The 20,416-nt window shown below is 39.5% G+C and overlaps 1 protein-coding gene across 5 annotated transcripts in view; it reads left to right on the top strand.

Annotated features, from left to right (window-relative positions):
* SLC38A1 (solute carrier family 38 member 1) overlaps positions 1-20,037 on the top strand; it is a 75,834-nt gene extending 55,797 nt beyond the window's left edge. For all 5 annotated transcript variants that reach the window (XM_055581659.1, XM_055581632.1, XM_055581642.1 and 2 more), the window contains 12 exons: positions 2,101-2,174; positions 3,590-3,682; positions 4,004-4,085; positions 5,060-5,142; positions 6,630-6,688; positions 6,814-6,927; positions 8,302-8,381; positions 11,523-11,623; positions 13,941-14,059; positions 14,614-14,755; positions 14,847-14,944; positions 16,741-20,037. In XM_055581659.1, coding sequence (XP_055437634.1) covers positions 2,101-2,174; positions 3,590-3,682; positions 4,004-4,085; positions 5,060-5,142; positions 6,630-6,688; positions 6,814-6,927; positions 8,302-8,381; positions 11,523-11,623; positions 13,941-14,059; positions 14,614-14,755; positions 14,847-14,944; positions 16,741-16,842 — 1,147 coding nt within the window. In that variant the 3' untranslated portion in view covers positions 16,843-20,037. The remainder of the gene's footprint in view (positions 1-2,100; positions 2,175-3,589; positions 3,683-4,003; positions 4,086-5,059; positions 5,143-6,629; positions 6,689-6,813; positions 6,928-8,301; positions 8,382-11,522; positions 11,624-13,940; positions 14,060-14,613; positions 14,756-14,846; positions 14,945-16,740) is intronic.
* Positions 20,038-20,416: the final 379 nt, after the last annotated feature.

The following is a 20,416-nucleotide window of genomic DNA, read 5'->3' as shown; positions in this document are numbered from 1 at the left end:
CATGTCCAGTTCTAACTGTTGCTTCCTGACCTGCATATAGGCTTCTTAAGAGGCAGGTCAGGTGGTCTGGTATTCCCATCTCTTCAAGAATTTTGCACAGTTTATTGTGATCCATACAGTCAAAGGCTTTGGCATAGTCAATAAAGCAGAAATAGATGATTTTCTGGAACTCTCTTGCTTTTTCCATGATCCATTGGATGTTGGCAATTAGGTAGACATTAGTAATTATCCCTCCTACAAGGTATGTATTTTGAAAGGTCATACTCTTTACTCAATAGCTCGGGGCCAGTGGTAATATGCACTCTTCTCCCCAGCTCAGTCCCAAGAGGGTCAATTGAGCAGAGGACAAAGTCGCTCCAGAAGAGCACATGGCTAATCGTCAAGTTCCGCCCACTCAGCCCCTAGTTGGGAAGCCCAAGCTGCGCGTGCCACACAGAAATAAATCCGCTGTGGCCTGGCACAGGCGCATGTGGAAATTGCCGTTTAGGCTTCAGTGTCACCGTGAGTGAACTCTGAGTGAAACTCAAAGCCTGCTTCCTCAACATAAATATTATCTTACAAGATGAAAGAGAAATCATTGCACAGTTGTGTCCTGTGTCTTACTCTGTGGCATATCAAGTCATGTTCCACTGCTTATCTCAAAACTGCTCCATTGCTTAATAAAAGCTTGCTCTCAGCTTTTCATGTCCCTCAGCCAGAATAAGTAATAAGGGACTTACCCTCTTATTCACCCTCTTCCTCCGAGATCTGAGTCAATACATATCCAGATGCCCTTCCTTACAGTCATACATACATTCCTCTTTATTAGCTGGTCAGTTGTACCTTCACCCAAAGGGTTAGGTTTTCTGATCTTTCTCCCAGTATTTGTTTTACCTCTGCTGAGCCCTGTCACTCTCTTATGTTTCCTGGCCAGTCTCTGGCCATTCATTTTCTCTGCCCTTGACTGTCTTTGCTCCCCCATTTATCTCCCCATGGTTGAAACATAGGCGAAACAAAATGCTGCAAGACAGGGGAAAGCTAAGAAGCTGTCTTTCTGCTTGGGGCAAGGGAAGGCCCCTGAGGAGGTGGCAGCTGAGCAGGGGTTCAGCAGGCACGTGGGATGTGGGGAGGTCTGGTAGGAGGCCCTTGCAGAGAAAACTGCTCAAGGTGCCAAGCACTGCCCAACAGTCCTTGCCAGAAAAATAATTGCCTTAACTACTCAGACATGGAATCAATTGCACAAATGCCTTGTTTCCGGGACATTTTTCCCAACATCAGGAAGTGAATGGTTTCATCTAGGAGACTGGAATTTTGTTCTTATTAATAAATAAGCTTTATTTTCAATTCTTATGTCTGTTTTAACCAAATGATTCCAAACTGTGTCATCTCCCACATCATTTTTAACTGTGCTTTTTCTTGAGGAAGGTTCGGCAATGAGCCAGATGTACTAAAACAAAAACATGAGTTCATCATTCAACAAAGTCTTTTTATTACAGATGATTGTCAGAATTTTCCCATCCATTAAAGGAGGTTCTTTTAAGAGACACTGAGAGAAAAAAAAAAAAAAAAAAAAAAAAGTGAATTATCTCATTGGTTTAATTTATTCAAAAATAGCCATAGAATAAATAGATGGAAAGAACCCTAGACACCATTTGCCTTTATATTATAGGCAAGGAGTCTAGGAATGGGAGACCTCAAGAAAGGTGCCCGAAGTCACGTCACTGACCTAAAGGTCGCTTCATGCCTTCCTCTCCCAGCCCCCACCCCTCCCTTCTCACACCTCCTCACTCAGATGTCACAGAAAGTGTACCATAGACCACAAAAGCTTTCTTTCACAATGTTGTTTTAAAAGTCACCTCAATTGAAATGATTCCAGAGTGCCATTTATATTTAAGCTTAGAATTACATAAAAGATTTGAATTCTTGGAGTTACAGTCCAATGAGCAATTCTTTACTTGGTAGAACATTTTTATTGAAGATGTTAAGGAGGGTGTGACTAATAGGTTCCAGTATTTGGATTCTATCAGTGAATAGTGTTAACCTATTAATCAGCCTTGGCCTTTCTACATTTTAAGGTCAGAGTCTTTATAGTTATCACAAGACTTATTTTCTTTGCTTTAGGGTACTTTTGACTTCAGTAACACTGCTGTCTATATATTCAATCAACCTGCTGTTGATCTGTTCAAAGGAAACAGGTAAGCTGTTTGTAAAGCTAAAGTGATAAATTCTCACAGTGACATTTTGAACAAATGATACTCTCCCTGTTCAACAACTTGTTTATTAAAGAAAAGCAGTACTTTGACCTGTTGTCACTGGAAGACCTATAGTGGTATTTACTTAGTAGATACAGGAACATATAAATGAGCTTGTTATGAATAGTAAGCAAATAACATTGCAATTTAAAGAGAACCCTCAAATATACTTGCTTTTCTAGTTTAAGATAACTTCATTTTAAAGACCTTGGTTTTTCCTCAAGTGTTTATAAATTCAGACCAAGGATCCCATGCTTTTATATTATAGGCTCCAAGGTTTTAAAAGTAAACAGAGCTTTCATTCTCTTTTGTGCATATTCCAAGGAGAAAATGTGACTCCCAAGCAATGTGGGCGTCAGTGTGCTGTGAAAAGACTTTAAGTTCTCTGGGCAGTGTAATACCTGACGTGTTTATTTTCTATTCCTGGGACACTGGATTATGTTTGTAATACTTTGACTTTTACGTTAGCTAAAACCACATTGGCCAACCATTACTGTATATAGATGACTCCATTTAACTGGAACATTTTGTAATAAACTGTGGATCTAACCATTGTCTAGTTTAAACATCAGTCTTATGAAAGAATAAACAGAAGTTTAATTATAGTCTAACCCAATTTCTTTTTGTGAACCTTTTGAAAAATGTGAGCTGAACTGTTACAAAGAAGCATAAACCCATTTTTTTAATGAATGGTTTAACATTTTAGTATTTGTTCAGATGAGCCAGTTGAAGACTTTACAATTTTGCTATAGCCAAATTATTCTCTCGAAAGTATTATCTGATGCTTTCTTTTGTGAGTGTCAAATCTCTGAAATAAAGATCAAAATTCTAATGTCGTGGTTATTACATGTTTTTATGTTATTATATTTAGAACCCCCAAGGCATTGTTGGAATATTATTATTCCTTGTTAGCCTCATCAGTTCAGGTAATTCATTCAAAAGAAACCTTTCTTCCCAGCCATCAGGGTTTTTATTTTTAAAACAAATTTTTATTTTAATGATATACACTAGACCTGAGAATAAAATTAGAGTGGGACTTTCCCCCCAGTAAAGTAGGGAGATTTTTGAGATAATTAAAATAAAAATAAGGCTTATGACCTAATCATTTACTTGTAATGCTTTTGTAGCCAACCTGAAAAAAAAATGGTGGTCATGTCTGACATTTTTAAAAGTCAACAAGTTGTTTTTGTTTGTAATGAGAATGCCTTAATCCTTACAAAGCCAAGAAGACTATGTATATGATTTTTGATAAAGACACAGTAACTTGGGGAATATTCAATAGAATGGTGAAATCTTGGCTATTTTTAATGTAGGTAACTCATCACTTTTTCTGTTCTCAACTATGGTTTTTTAAACAGGCTGCATGGTTTATGAAAAGCTGGGAGAACAGGTCTTTGGTACCACAGGGAAGCTCGTCATCTTTGGAGCCACCTCCCTACAGAACACTGGAGGTAAAAAGATTGTTTTTTCTACACATTAAAGTTGTGAATGTTATTACTGTTTTTTCTAATCTTAGTGGTTGGGTGGCCACATGAATTTTAACACAATTCAAACAGTATCATTCTCATTGCTAAAATTGTGCAATGAAAGTGAAGCAGAGACAGTAGTCACTTACAACCAGTTACACTTACAACCAGGGGTACTTGGACAGTGTCTACAGCCATCTTTATGTCCTACTGAAGGTTAGTCTAGAGACAGTCTGGTGACCTTTGTATAGCTTGCAACATGAGCCTCAGTATCTCCTTTCTAAAAATGTTCTCATTTTCTTCTAGCAATGCTGAGCTACCTCTTCATAGTAAAAAATGAGCTACCTTCTGCCATAAAATTTCTAATGGGAAAAGAAGAGGAATTTTCGTAAGTTAGACTGTTGTTTAAAAGATAACTAAAATGTTTTTAATTGAAATGAGGGCTAATAACCTAAGTTTTTGTTTTATGAAGACTGCAGAAACAGAATTTTCCCTAGGCTGTTTTTTCTTGGTTTGTTGTTTCTGGGGGTTTATAAATGAAGGAAGCAAGGAGAACCATTTGAATCTGAGCATTTAAAAGATAGATTCATCAGCCGTGCCAAAGACGCTAAGTCCTGCAACTTCCCAAGAGCTTGAAATCGACATCTAGTTTCTCTGAAATAGAACAGATATGGAGTATTTCTAATGCAGAAATAGAACATGCAAAATTAAGACCCAAAATTCTTCCTTAAAGAAGAGACAGAACATTTTGGGAGCAGAATTGACATGAGCCAGCCTCGTTAAAGATGTAGCTAACCTTGGAAAATGTTGCCTCTGCATTTGGCACACCGTTGTGTTTTGACTACCTCTTGTTCAACAGTTCTTGTTAGTCTTAGTTTCTCTGTCTTCTTTCAAGGGAGAATTGTAGAAGCCAGAGTTCCTAGTGTTCTAGCATCAGGATTCAAGGTCAAATACAAGCGATTAGGGAGTAAGCAATACCTACCTGTGGTGGCTTATTTTTTGACGATATTCACCAAGCCAAGCAAAAAGGAACTTTCTCTTTAAATAATTGATAAGACAATTTGTAAGCTGACAAAATGTAATGTGTGCATTCAGCTTTGAAGTCATATAAATAATTCAGAGGAATGGCACACTTAGCCAGTCGGGGAGAGCAGGGGAAAAGAAGTATCTCTTCCTCGGTCACATGGAGAGACAGATGATAGTAAATGACTAGTGGTTGGCTTAAAGTGTTTGGATAAAATCGAATAATAATTACCATTAAAAAAAAATGTTTTTAATTTTTAAAAATATTGTGAAATTTTACTTGTGAGAAAAAAAGTCGCTTTCTAAGAAAATGTGGCTATCTGCTTAAATGCCTTCCAGAGCCTGGTACGTGGATGGCCGCCTGCTGGTGGTGCTAGTTACCTTTGGCATAATTCTCCCTCTGTGTCTCTTGAAGAACTTAGGTAAGATCTTGCTTTTATCACAGTCTCTACAGCACTCAGATGAATCAGAAACCTAATAAAAACAAACAACTTTGCTCCCTACTTTGACTTGCAGGGTAAAGATTGAATAATAAATTGTAAGTATTAATGAGGCATGACTTTAATAGGGGATTAAAAACACTGGCTCATATGTGACTTTGTAAGCAGTCCCTCTTCTAAGCCATGGAAGGGTAAAGGGGGTCCTTGGGCCAGCAGCAGAAAATGCTCTGTCTAAAAGCCCAAAGTCCAAAAAATGGAATTCTCCTCATAGAAGGTCTTACACACTCTGATTGTTTAGATGGACAGAATTTCATAGCCATTACCAAGACAGAAAGTGGCTTATATTTTTACCCAGAGGAGAAGGGGACCACAGAGGACAAGATGGGTGGATGGCATCCCCAACTCAATGGACATGAATTTGAGCAAGCTCCAGGAGATGGTGAAGGACAGGGAAGCCTGGCAGTCCATGGGGTTGCAAAGAGTCAGTCAGGACTGAGTACTGAACAGGCAAAAATTGATATTATGAATCAGTCTTAAACGATCAGAGTCTAACCAGTCTCAATGATTTGCCTCACTGAAGGGAGAGAGAGAAGTGAAAAGTGGTAGATGATCACTAAGCCATATCCACTTGGCTTTGACATTTTTGCATGTGTGCTTATATTTGGAGACAAGAATCCCTGATGTTATGAAAATTTCATGTGTGAAATAATGCAGCCAGACCTCTATCCAGTCCAATGCCACTGAAATGCATTTCCTTATAATTCTGGGCTCATTTGAGGCAGACATCTCAAGTTCTTACCACACCTCTGTAGCTGTTCTGTTAGGCCTGTAAGTGGATTTTTTCTTTAAAGCTACTTAATTTTCTGGTTTCTGAGTCTCTGTTTAAGCTTTTCTGTGTATATATAGCTCTTTTTCATGCCAGTGGAGAAGGACTCTTCTCCCCCAGAGGTGAGCACCGTGCAGCCCCCAGAGACCACTTAACTCTGCCTTTCTGGAGCTTATGGTGCTCAGAGATCTCCCAGGCATTCTAAGGGGAACAAGGTCGAGTGCCTTGGGTGCTCAGTTTATCCCTAGAAATCACTTCATCTCTTCTGTGCATATTCAGTATGCACACAATAAGTACATAATCAAGAACTATTGAATGGATCAAGGAGTAAATGGATTTGGCTATAGGAATTCATTAGAATACAGCAGCAGAGACCTATAGCCAAATTTGGGAGGCTCTTTTCCCCTGGACTCTGGAAATCTGCATTCTCTAGTGTGTCAGGAAGAACTGGAATCAAAGCACATACTACTGTATTGTTTTAATTTAAAGTCACCATTTTTTGCCAAATAAGGTAGCCCTATCAAACAGAAAATCTTATATTCACATTAGCGTGTATGGATATTATTGGAACCCTAAACTGTGCTTGAAATAATGCATTGAAAGAGGTGATGGATAAAATAATCATTCTTTAAACTCTTTTTAGGTTATCTTGGCTATACTAGTGGATTTTCCTTGAGCTGTATGGTATTTTTCCTAATTGTGGTAAGTGCTGGTTGGAATGGTTGGCCTGGTTTTGCCATAGTACGATGCTACATAATAATTATGCATTATTGGGCTTTATTTGATAAAGTTTGATTGTTTCTCCTTTATTTTTTTTTTAATGCCAGGTTATCTACAAGAAATTTCAAATTGGCTCTTCTGTTCCAGAGCTAAATTCAACAATTTCTAATTCAACAAATCCGGATATGTGTACGCCAAAATATGTTACCTTCAATTCAAAGGCAAGTTTCTTGTCCTTTAGATATAAAAATAGGAGTTTTTTTTACAAAGGACATTGTGTTTCTTAAACTTGTTTTAATTAAACTGTCTTTGATGCATTGATTCTCAAAGGAACAGGGTACCACAGGTTTCAAATGCCACAGTCCATTTAATGACCTTGAAGAAATATACAAATGGTGTATTTCATGCTCCCTTTTACCCAGTTTAGTGTAGGCCAACCTAAAGTATTCTCTGTGAAAAGCTCTTTCTGCACAATTATCTCAGCTCTGCTATTTCTTATAGTTCTTTAAAAACAAATTAATAACATCCTTAGCCCACTGTTTCTTCTTTTCTTAAAATTAATTTTTTAATAGGAGGATAATTCCTTTACAATGTTGTGTGGATTTCTGCCGTACAACTTGAATCAGTCCTGATATATGTATACCCCTTCCCTTTGAGCCTCCCTCCCACCCATCCCCATCCCACAGCTCACTGCTTCTATCTTGTGGTGACAGAAAGGAATACCTCAAACTTCCCCAGCTTGTACAGTTGAAATATAGACCCTACCACAAATTGGCACTTCAGGAACATTCATACGACATATTGGGGAAGGGTGGACTATGGAAACAGTCAGGCTTGGATTTGAATTCTCAGGCAAATTGTCAACCCCACTTGTAAAATGATGACTCTATTGTGTATCTTACAGGGTTTCTTAGAATGTGCCTGATACCTTGCTTGGGCAAAATTATAGCATGAGAAATGTTACTTTTCCCTTCTTCTCTGCCAGCTTCTTTTTGCATAAGAAGTTACTATATTGAATTATCTTTTTCTAAGAAACTAATTTAGTTTGATCTCTCACCTGCTGTCTTTAAACTCTGAAAGGTACCCCAAAGTAGTGAAGTGGTTTTCTTTTAAGAAAGTCATTTTCTTTTTAGATGCCATATTTAAGTCTGACTGATGCACCCCTTATAAAGCAGAGAGCAGTGAAACAAAGGTGCATGTTCTGGCTGTGTTGCCTTGCCTGTCTTGGAGGGAGCCAGGAGAACAGTGCTGGTCTGTCTCAGGATTGTGGGGACTCAGTGAAATAACAGAGGAAAGTGCTTGTAACCAGCTAGTGCCACATGAATACAGGTGATGCAACGCCTGGGGAACGTAAAATACAGCGTAGGTGAGCCTGGCTGTAAAACCCCTCTCTGCCAAGCGCATAATGTCTCAAGCTAGATAAGCTGTCTTAGAAAAGCTGCTCCTATTTTAGATATCAAAGCTCCCCTAATAACCAAATAATCCAAGGATTCTGAAGGGCTGTCAGATAAAAAGACAGCTCAGAAATACTGGAGCAATACAGTTTTTATGGTAAAAATGCCTTTCCGTAACGTTTATTTTTTCCTCCCAAATAGACCGTGTACGCTTTACCAACAATTGCGTTTGCTTTTGTCTGCCACCCGTCGGTCCTGCCAATTTACAGTGAACTGAAAGAGTAAGAGATTTGTTTAATTTTTTTTTTCAAACTGAATCATTTTACAGCTCCTCATTAATAGGCAAGTGCTGTATCAAAATAAATGGACTCATATCATGAACTTCCATAGCCCCAGCTTCAACATTTACTTTGTCATTCTTGAGCAAGACACAAACCTGCAGTATATTTTGGCCATAAATGTATAAAAAGCATTTATTATGTGGGCTTTTTCTTATTAATTTGGTTTTTCAAATACTGTGTTACACAAGAGAGTTCAAGTTTTTGTGTTGCTTTATATTACTTGTGATTAGTTTGCAAATGAATAATGGTAATCTTCAGATTCATCTGTGAACCACTGAATACATTGTATATGATTTGCCTTTTGGTTTAGTTGGAAAAGGCTGGTAAAACAGGCATGAAGAAATGAATGTTAAGACCACAAACTGGACAGAAGAATATTGTTGTTCATTTTAAACTATTACAGTGATTATGGATTTGTTTTTGATTGCTCTTCTAAAGAAAACGAAAGGACTACTTATGAATTTCCTAATGGGTCCTCTTCTTAGCCTCTCTTATTATCAGACTTTATACATAAAAATATTTATCATGTCATAGTCTCTTTTTTTGAGATAACTGGTTTACAACTTACATAGGTTTCATGTGTACAACCTGATATTTCTACTTCCATACACACTACGTCCTGCTCACAAAAATATAGTTTCCATCCGTCACCATACAATGGATCTCCTTTACCCATTTTGTCCTCCCTCTACCCTTTCCCTGCTGGTAACCACGACTCTATTCTCTGTAGCTACATCCTTGTAAATTTATTCCTAGATATTTTATTCTTTTTGTTGCATTTGTAAGTGGATTGTTTTCTTAATTTCTCTTTCTGTTCTCTCATTGTTAGCATATAGAAACATGGCAGAGTTTTGTGTGATTTTTGTACCTTGCAACTTTACTGTACTTGTTTATTATCTCTAATAGTTTTTTGGTGGAGTCTTCAGGGTTTTCAGTGTATAAAATGATGTCACCTGCAAATAGTGACAGTTTTACTTTGTTCTTTCCAATTTGGATGCTTTTTATTTTTTTTCTTCCCTAATTGCTCTGGCTAGGACTTCTGCTATTAGGCTGAATAAGAGTGGTAAGAGTGGGCATCATTTTAGAGGGATAGCTTCCATTTTTCATCATTTAGAGTGATGTTTGCTGTGGGTTTGTCATTGCTGATATTTTGTTGAGGATTTTTACATCTGTATTCATCAGAGATATTAGCCAGCAATTTTCCTTTTTTGTGTTGTCTTTGTCTGGTTTTGGTATCACAAAGATGTTGGCCTCATAACATGTTACGAACCATTCCCTCCTCTTCAGATTTTTAGAAGAGTTTGCAAAGGATAGGTATTAAATCTTTGAATGTTTGGTAGAATTCACCAGTGAAGTCCTCTGGTCCTAGACTTCTGTTCTTCCAGAGGTTTTTGATGACTGCTTCAGTCTCTGTACAAGTGATGGGTCTATTCGCATTTTCTGTTTCTTCATGATTCAGTCTTGAAAGGTTATATGATTCTAAGCGTTTGTCCGTTTCTTCTAGGTTGTCCAGTGTGCTGCGTATAACTTTCATAATACTCCCTTGTAGTCTCTTGTATTTCGATGGTGTCTATTGGTACTTACTCTCTTCTGTGTCTGATTTTATTTATCAGGGCCTTCTGTCTTTTTTTCTTTGTAAGCCTAGCTAAAGGGTTGTCAATTGTGTTTGTCTTTTTAAAGAATCAGTTCTTAGTTTCATTGGTCCTTTCTGTTGTCTTTTTAGTTTCTATTTTATTTATTTCCACTCATTTTTATTTCCTTTCTTATACTGACTTTGGAGTTTGTTCTTCTTTTTCTAGTTTCTTTAGGTGTCAGGGTAGATTGTTTGACATTTTTCTTGTTTCTTGAAATAGGCATCATGGCATAGTCTTAAGCTCAGAAAAGATATACAGTATAGTTATCTATTTCCATTTTGAAAGAAAGATGATGTTACTCAGGATTGAATTCACTCATGATTGTTCCTCTTTCATTTTAAATTGATTCATGACTAAGTTTTGAAGTATTTACATCTACCTATCTTTGCATGCATTAGTCCTACTTTATGATCTTATATTTAAGATATTTAAAAATAAGATAATTAAAAGATATCTTTGGCATCTTTTAAACTTAATAGTTCTGCTTTTAGTTTGTAGTTTTCTTATGTGGGTACTTCTCAATTTGTCTTGTGTTCCATACTTCCTATTATGACACAGTCAAATGTCCTGCTTCTTGGTGGCCTACTCTTGAGTACAAGTCTTGGAGATTAATTGTTTGGGCAGCTAAAGAAACTTAGAGGTTCATGCAAACTCCCAAGATAAACTTGACCTAAGAGAGAAAGAGAGAGCCGTTCATTATCCCAGCTGTGAGTTCCTGGGCACTCATTGCTGTGGACACATACAGGCTTCCCTGAGGCTGTGTGAGTGCATGCATGCTTAGTCGCTTCAGTCAAGTCTGACTCCTTGCATCCCCGTGGACTTCAGTCTGCAGGCTCCTCTGTCTATGGGATTTTCCAGACAAGAATACTGGAGCAGGTGGCCATGCCCTCCTCCAGGGGATCTTCCCGACCCAGGGATGGAACCAGTATCTCCTGCATTGCAGGTGAATTCTTTACTCACTGAGCCACCTGGGAAACCCTCCCTGAGGCTATTCGATGGGAAAATCAGACCTTAAATAGCAGCTTTAGTGACAAAACACTTGGTCAAATTCTAGCTCAGTGCCTGATCTCTGGAGCCAAGGAAACAGCATTGGAACTTACTCTGCCTTTTTCCTGTGCATCCTGAGTGTGGAGATAGTATCAAACAAATGTTAAAAAAACACTCTCTGCCCCTCAGATGATAACTCAATATTCTTTCAAAAGAATGAGGAAGAACATTCAAGGCATTGTTTGTTCCATGGCTCTTTCTCTCACAATACCCAATCAGTGTAAAGAAAGTTATTGGAAACTGGCATATTTGCTATAATTACTGGGGGTAATTATAGCCGCTCAAGTCAGCCCAAGCCTGTTAGAAAGAAAGTTAAGTTCCATTCTTCAGGGTTAATATTTGTGCTTACATTCAATAAGATGGTTTTTAATTTTTCAAATTTCTTTTTCTTTGTTTTTAGTCGATCACAGAAAAAGATGCAGATGGTTTCAAATATCTCCTTTTTCGCCATGTTTGTTATGTATTTTTTGACTGCCATTTTTGGCTACTTGACATTCTGTGGTAAGTACCTTCTGTCACTACCTAAATATAGATATTAGTAAGTAAACTAGTAAAAATCAGTATCAAAATATGTACTGATATTTCAATGTGATAACCCCCAAAAGCAACAAATCTATCCATTGATTTTACTTATCTTTTCTTCTGCTTAAAGCAAATGGCTATGGTTCCTTTACATATTCATGCTGACTATGCAATAGAATAATTACCATAATTTTTTCTCCTAATACTGTCCTTAAAAAAAAATGCATTTTATAAGCATGTCACCTTTACTAAGGAAGGTTTAGAACTATATCAGAGAAGGCTTTCCTAATTGCTATTGTGAACTGGGTCATTTTCCATTAATAGAAAAGAGAGACAGAGACAGGTTTGGAAAGTGAGAAAGAGAAGAGTGCTACACTCATGACACTGTGCGTTAATTAATAATAAACACCTGATTGTTCAGCAGCAGGTGGAGCTTGGCTTCAATATGAAGCAATGACAGAGTTAAATGAAATCTGAAAAAGAACAAAGTTTCCTTTGTAACTTTTATTGACCCTGTGTGAATAGTCTACCTTACTGCTCCTTCATCCTCTTCTATTCCAATCATCCTGCAATTTTATTTAACATCTTTCATTATCATTACAGTTTGGGAGCTGGTTTAAATTTGAATACGTAAATTTCACATTACATTCTCTATTAAATAACATTTCTTGGGGGCACTTTTTTTCATAAACACAAATGTCTCAAAATTTAAACACATTTGAGATGATTAATTCGGCCTGGAAAGGCTTCCCTGATTATACAGTTGTATTATTACCATTACCACAAGCCTCATAGCTTGTGGGACCGTAGTTCCCCCACCAGAGATTGAACCCAGCCTTTGGTAGTAAAAGTGCTGACTCCTAACCACTGGACCTCCAGGGAATTCCCTAATTACCATTTTCACAAGCAAGGGAGAAGAGCATTATCTAATGAATCCATAAATACTACATTTAATTTCTGCATAAAGATGGTGTTCTCAAGTTTCCTGCAGAGTTGCAGGGCTTGGGGGTGGGTAAAGGGAGGGAAAGAGAGAGAGAGCGAGCCTAATATTAGTTGACTGGTCTCACTGTTGCCTTGTTTAAGCTATGGTTTTTTTGTGGCAAATCCATTTTTTTCCCACATAGAATAGAATATCAAAACCTTTCAGTACTCTTAGAGAAAAAAAGCTCAGCTACTTTTAGATGGTTATGAATTTTGAATCAAGGAAATTAGAACTAAGGAGATTTTTATTATAATCTAGGATCCTTTTTCTAAAATTGAGACCTGTCTCTGGCCCAGACTGTTAGATGGAACTGGAATTCCACACCCTGAACCTTGAGATGGGAAGGGAACTATCTCTTGTCAAAGGAGTGGATTTTTGAGTTGGAGACAAAATGGCAGAGTAGAAGGACCTTGAGCTTAGCTCCTCTCCAGAGCACATCCAAATTACAACTAACTGCTGTATAGTCATTGATTAAAAAAAGACAGGAGTGGGCCTTCCTCGGTGGTCCAGTGGCTAAGACTCCATGCTCCCAATGCAGGGGGCCTGGGTTTGATCCCTGGTCTGGGAACAAAGTGCCACATGCCACAACTAAAGATTCTACACACAGCAACTAAGACCTGACATAGTCAAATAAATAAATAAAAATAAATCTTTAAAAAACAGCAATTATTCTCTTAAAAAGGTCAAGAGTGAGCTTTTTCTTGCTCAGTGACTGCTTTTCTAGCTTTGCTTGTCTTTGAAATGACACTTTCTAAAGTTCAGTGTTAAGAAAAAGTTCAAAGTGGTATATAAGCTTTATGAGGAAAGCATATCTGGACGAGGAGAATGAGTTCCTTGCAGCAGTGAAGTTCCATGGGCACTTTTCTTGGATGTTGAGTGATAACAGAAGTCTTTGAAAGAGGCTCCAGGTGGCCTGCAGCCCACTCAGCGAGACTGAGGCTGATGGGCATTGTTGGATGAGTGGCACCAAGTTGAAGAGAATCTAGATGAAGAAGGGCTTTGTGTTTCAACCATATGGTATGCCTAACCTCAGCTCACTCCTAGGTTTAGTTTAGTGTAAATTACACTCTGTATAATTTCTGCTGATTACTCTTACACTCTTTTTTGCTGCAGGTATGGGCAGGTGGGGCATGTCTCATATGGGGGACTTTGCTCTCCAACTTTATAAATTGTTGAATAGACACTTTAGTTCCCAGAGTATTGCTTTCCTTGCCTCCTTTAGTTTACAGATCCTTTGTGGTTCAGGAAACCCGTCACTCCATGATAATTCTTTTGTCTTGTTTTAATGCCTTTTCACATTCCGCCTCATTTTAGAAAGCGTGCAGTCCGACCTCCTCCACAAGTACCAGAGTAAGGACGACATCCTTATCCTGACGGTACGGCTGGCAGTCATCATGGCCGTCATCCTCACCGTGCCCGTGTTATTTTTCACGGTGAGTAAAAGGCCTCAGTGCAACCTGAGAAAAGCTGAGGGCTCCTCTTCCATGCTGCCTTCAGGAGCCACTTGCAGATCAAGGCTGCTGTGGGGAATTCCTGCATCATTGAAACTGCCTGAGGGAAGGATCTCAAAGGTCTTTGGAAAGAAAGTGGTATCAGTGAGTTAGGGTAGCTTTCTGACGGATGAATCAATTCTGATTAGTCTATCCCTCTTCCTTACAGAGAAATGTAGATAGACTATTTGAATCCCAGTCATCCAAGACAGGGCAATATAGAAGGACCAGAAGAGAGTGCTCAGTCACAGATTAAATAGAAACTGTCCCCTGCTCCCCGCCCCCTGCAAAAGAAAACTACCTACTCATAAAGAAAAGGACTTTCCATCTTATGTCCAGCCCCGTGGTTTCCCAGCCGTTTAAGCCATCTATAAACTCACGAGGTGTGGACTGAACATGTCCAAATGCCTATGCCCCAATCCATCCATAACTGATGAGAAACACGAAAGGCATCAAGCTGGAGGCATGACAGGACCTTTTGCTTTCTTTTTCTGCAGGTTCGATCTTCTATATTTGAACTGGCTAAGAAAACAAAGTTTAATTTATGTCGTCATGTCTTGGTGACCTTCATACTCCTGGTTATTATCAACTTGTTGGTGATCTTCATACCCTCCATGAAGGATATTTTTGGAGTCGTTGGTATGGCTTTCTGACCTGCTGCTTATTCTATGATAGCTCTTTAGAAAGTTAAACTTTCACAATGATAACCTCAATTTTTCTTATTTTCCAGGCGTTACATCTGCTAATATGCTTATTTTCATTCTTCCTTCATCTCTTTATTTAAAAATCACAAGCCAAGATGAAGACAAGGGAACTCAACGAATTTGGGTATGTCTCATGCCAGCCACTCTCATTTTTCTGGTTTGTTTTTCATTGAACTATGCCAGGTAAATAGTCCATCTCCACCATCTAGTACTTACAGTGACCTCAAAAGGAGGCAACCATCCTCGTGTTTGCCCATTTGGGAGATTTAAAATGTCATATCAGGATCTTCTCCATTCCCTCAAAATATCTTCAGGTTCTGCTCCTTTTGTGTCAGAGTGGCCAGCCAAGAAATTAGACATTTATCATCCTGTGTCTCTCCAGGGTGATGCCTTTTCATTAGCAAGATCTGAAGTGGAAAGGGACTCAAAAATTTTCTGCAGTCCACTGTTTCTGTATAGTCCCTGGTCCTGTAACTCCATCCTTCAGCCCAGGGAACCTGCAGTGCCTTAATTGAAACAGCTGAGTTAGCATTGAGTCTTTTTATAATTTGACAGAAATGCTTTGGAGCAACAGACCTGGATTCAGAAACTACCTTTCTATATTGGAATTCTTGTTTCCAGGTCTGGTGAAGTTCAAGGGCATCTTGAAGGTGGTGCACTTGGAGACAGTGAGGGAAGCAGGGGTGAAGTGGCTGCTACATGAGTACCTTCTGGAGCACCATTATGTTTGGCCTCGGAGAAGGCTTCTCAGCCGCCCCCCCAGATAGTGTAAGCACTCCAATCACAAACGTTACCTGAGTCAACAGACCCCAATGAGGGGCGTAGGCACGGGGGAACATCCCTGTGTATTTAGAGGAAGCATCGTTGATGCCACTGGAGCATCTACTTCCCCAAAAGGACTATCCCTAAAGCCGTAAATCTCAAATCCTTCTAAATCTGACCAGTGGGGGCTTCATGAGGATAGAGAGGAAGGAGCAGTCTTCTGGTCCCCAACTTGTTTTTGGGGGAGGTTTTTGACTAAATTTTGGCAGTAAGCTTAAGATTCAATCTGACAGTGGTAGAGACCTACTGATCACCAATCTCTGGGCCTCTCCAACCTTGCTCCCATTATAAAACCACTGGGAGTTATCTACCACATAGCATTAAACAAGAGATCCAGTCTATGTAGGGGCTCACTGGGAGTTACACCAGACCGGTGATGGTGAGCCTGGATGCAACCCTCTCAACCCCACTCTCCCCCCCCTCCCCTTCCCATAACTCTGTCTTCTCCTCCAGACTCCAGTCCAACCCGCCCTGGCTCTCTTGACACTTCATCCTTCTCCTTGAATTTCAGCTCTCATTGGAAACTCTCAACACGAAGCAATTTAAAAGCTTGTGTTCTCCAGATTTTAGATTTAGTAACCTGCCCCCTGGGCCTTCATCAACCCTTGAAAGCACTTAATTTTGTATACCCATTTCCTGTCTCACTCGATCAAATCTACTCTGCTTTTAGATATCCTTTTAACACTTTTTCAAACAGAAATGTTTACCTGCCAGTGATAAACTAGGCTGGCTGATGACATGACCTGTATGTTGTCAAAGGATGATCTTTTTTCTTCGTTTTCATCTTTAGTCTGAAAGAAGCTAGCAAGAGTAATACCCAGTCAGTTGTAGAGCAGATTCACTCTAAGATGACCATGAAGTCAAAGAGCAGAATACAGGGGATGGTTGTGCACAGCTAGTTTTTCTTAGTTTCCCATCCTTGGAGAATCAGATACACACAACTTTAGAAAGAATCTCACAGTTCAGTAATAGATGTAACCAACCAAATAAAATATGAGGGGACATGAAGAGAGAGGGAAATCATTTTTGTTTTTTCCCAGGTGTACATGGGAAATGTTTGCTTCCCTGAAAATAACCCTTGCCTTTCTGTTACTCCAGGCTGCCCTTTTCTTGGGTCTGGGAGTGTTGTTTTCCCTGGTAAGCATTCCCTTGGTCATCTACGACTGGGCCTACTCATCAAGTGGTGACGAAGGCCACTGAGACCAGCTGAGAAAAAGAGTCAAGTTACCACGCATCAGCAACCCTTCATCACTTCCTCTGCAAGTTTACAGAAGCAAACAGAAATTTACAAGATACACAATGAAATAATACTTTGGTAGCAAAACAAGAGACCTGTTTCTATCATGGTTCATTCCCCTCCAGGATTGGGGGTCAATTTTAAGATTGTGGATTTTTTTGGTTCCAAATTTCATGCAATCATATTTTCCAGTACTTTTCACAGCTGATTGTTTTTCACTCTACTAACTCTATTTTTTTGTGATTTCATCGTCTTAGAACTCTGAAGACGTGATCATCCATCGTGTTTATTTATTGTACATCCAGATTCTGAAATAATTTTCCTACTGATGTTCAGCTTATATCTGTACCTTTTTAGCAGAGAAAAGAATCTTGAATTGTATATATTTATTTTGCTTTACAGAAAAAAATGGTTTCGTAAATAATTTGCCTATTTTGGTTAAAATAGCACATAGGGATAATCAGATGAGAGTCACAGGGCACATACCCTTGTTGGATCAGAGAATGCCCAATATTTGAGGCAGCTCTGATCACCTGGCAGGTGAGCTTCAGCAGCTCATGGCCTCGCTGGCATTCCATCCACTCTGTGCAGAGACCTTCTCTGGTGAGTGTTCTCAGCTCAGAAAGGGGTGGAATGATTCTTACCTTGGTAAATATACTGAACTACACATCTGGGTTATCTAGCAAATGAAGTTTTGTTTCCCTCTTTGTGTCAAAGTTACTCTATATAATCGGAGTCAGCCTTTGTTGGGGAAGACCCACGACACCTTTATAACAAATTGAGAAACAAGAGTCCTACAAAAAGATTGTCCAAAATGCATGAGGAAATATTTTTCAGATGCAGATAACCTTCAGCCCAACATCTGTATTGTTGAAGGGGGAAAAACATTTTCTTAAATTATAAACCCAGCAGCTTCTACTCATGTCCATCAGCTTTTTGCACAGAAAATCATGTGTATCTAACCAAGGATGATCTAGGGAAAGTAAGTCCTGTTTTATATTAGGTACTTTAGGGGGTCTTTAAAAAATTTGTTTTATATCTATGAAAGTGAAAGTGTTAGTTGCTCAATTGTGTCCACCTCTTTGCAACCTCATGGACTGTAGCCTGCCAGGCTCCTCTGTTCATGGACTTCTCCAGGCAAGAAGACTGGAGTGGGTAGCCATTCCCTTCTCTAGGGGATCTTCCCGACCCAGGGATCGAACTGGTGTCTCCTGCATTGCAGGCAGATTCTTTACTGTCTGAGCCACCAAGGGAACCCAATCTGCCTGCAGTGCAGAAGACCCTGGTTCCATCTCTGAGTTGGGAAGATCCCCTGGAGAAGGGAATGGCTACCCACTCCAGTATTCTTGCCTGGAGAAGTCCATGGACAGAGGAGTCTGGTGGACTATAGTCCATGAGGTTGCAAAGAGGTGAACACAACTGAGCGACTAACACTTTGTATCTATAAATTTAGGTTATTGCAAATACAAGATTTTTGTACCTTAAATAAGCCTCATTCCTATTTCTTCTCTACTAGCCATCCATCCAGTCTTGAAAAAGAGCCTTCAGAGATGATTTTGAGGACAGCGTGTGATGAAAGCACTGTGTACCTTTCTCCCCCAAGATGGGGACTTTGGTGGCAGTGCTATCCCTCTCCTCATCCCTGGTCAAGGGTGGGCTGTCATTGCCCACCTGATGTGACCCACATAGGGGACAGAGTTGCTGACACTCTTACCCCAGCCCCTCTCCTAAAAGCCAGTGAAGGAAATTCCTGAGAGACTGTAAAAGCAGAGAAGTATGGGGCACGGTAGCTTGAAAAGGCACTGGGGACAGGATAGAAACCCAGTACCACATTCCCCCTATGCTGGGCCATCACCCGTGCTTGGATTGTCTGTATCACACAATGAGAAGCATGTGTACCCTGTGAGCTAGTCTCTTGAAACAGGACTTGTGTTATATCTACATCCTGGTTGAATTCAACAAACACATCAGTTCACTGAACAGATTTCTTATCCAGAGATAAGTAGCCTCTAACCACAGGCTCTTGGCAGAGTTTTGAGGCACTTAACTCTGGGCTCTGTTCCTCCCGCACTGAGATCCCTGGAGGCCTCCATACTTACCAGGAGTAACACGGAACTGTCCCCTCCCCTTTACAGACTAATATCCCATACAGAAAGCAAGCATCAGGGTCATTCCTGACCCTCTTGGGGGAAAAGGAAAGATTATTTTCTGCCTGTCTTAGTAGTATCATCATAGCTTCTAATGTCATGCTCCAGAATTACATCCACAGAGATTAGAGTTCAGGTATTTAGAAATGAGTACCTACCTACGTATGAATTCCTAACCCAGTGAAACCCACACCGTTTCTGTCCTTCTCAGCAGTCTTCCATAGATAAGCAGAAGAGAAACTCAACCAAACAAGATGCCTGGCCCTTGGACCTTGTCAGGGGGCACCCAATCATGTAATAGCTAGATAGTGGATGACCCTCCATTAAAAAAATAAAAATTTCATTTGCAAGCTATATTAGGCTACTTCCCATTTTCTTAATTAACTTATAAAAATTCACTTTCTGCCCATACAGTTTAGAAGATTATCATTAGCTCTTGGGATGTATAGTGATATTTTTGGATCTTTGAATTTTATGTGTCAGAACAGGGGATTTTTTAAATTATTTAAAATATGCTTATTTAGAGGAGGCTTGGGATGTGTAGTGATATTTTTGGATCTCTGGATTTTATGTGTCAGAATGGGATTTTTTTTTTATTATTTAAAATATGCTTATTTAGAGGAGGCACTTGTTGATGTCTGCACTACTACAGGGTTTTAAAACCTTCTTTGTACGTTTATTTAAGTTTATTGTTGACTGAATATAATAGACCCTACTGTAATTTGTCAGATATCAGTGATTAATTTCATCATTTGCAGTCCATGGGGTCGCTAAGAGTCGGATATGACTGAGTGACTTCACTTTCACTTTTCACTTTCCTGCATTGGAGAAGGAAATGGCAACCCACTCCAGTGTTCTTGCCTGGAGAATCCCAGAGACGGGGGAGCCTGGTGGGCTGCCGTCTCTGGGGTCGCACAGAGTCGGACACGACTGAAGCGACTTAGCAGCAGCAGCTGTAAAGTGTACTGTTCTTATTCTTCTTGTTCAGAGTAGTGAACCCGTAGCCAAAAATACATGTACCACAGATGTTAGGTAGAATTTAAATCACACAGTCAAGTGCTGTACAAGTTTTTCTGCTATGTGAGTAGACTAACGAATTTTATACCTTAAGCCTTTGGGAGAAGCACGCTTTCCTCGGGTAGATGGGATCTCAGCACCAGTGAACAGTGCTAGGTTCGTGCTTTGGGGTATGAACTGTTCTCTAGTTGTAATAACATAGCACACTGCAAATCCCTAATTTCCTTCATGTTACTTATTGAAAGTGAGGACAGCAGCATATGTACAGGAAAGAAATTCAGCCTTGTTAATCATAGGCAGTCCGCAATTTATAAGCTAGTGCAGAACCCCAACTTACAGGCAGAGCATAGTACAGAACTGTCGGTTGGTTGTT

Source organism: Bubalus kerabau, chromosome 1, assembly GCF_029407905.1.
Source record: "Bubalus kerabau isolate K-KA32 ecotype Philippines breed swamp buffalo chromosome 1, PCC_UOA_SB_1v2, whole genome shotgun sequence".
NCBI classification, from domain to species: Eukaryota; Metazoa; Chordata; class Mammalia; order Artiodactyla; family Bovidae; genus Bubalus; species Bubalus kerabau.
Note: the sequence above shows the minus strand (reverse complement) of the source record. Positions and strands in the feature narration are given on the sequence as shown.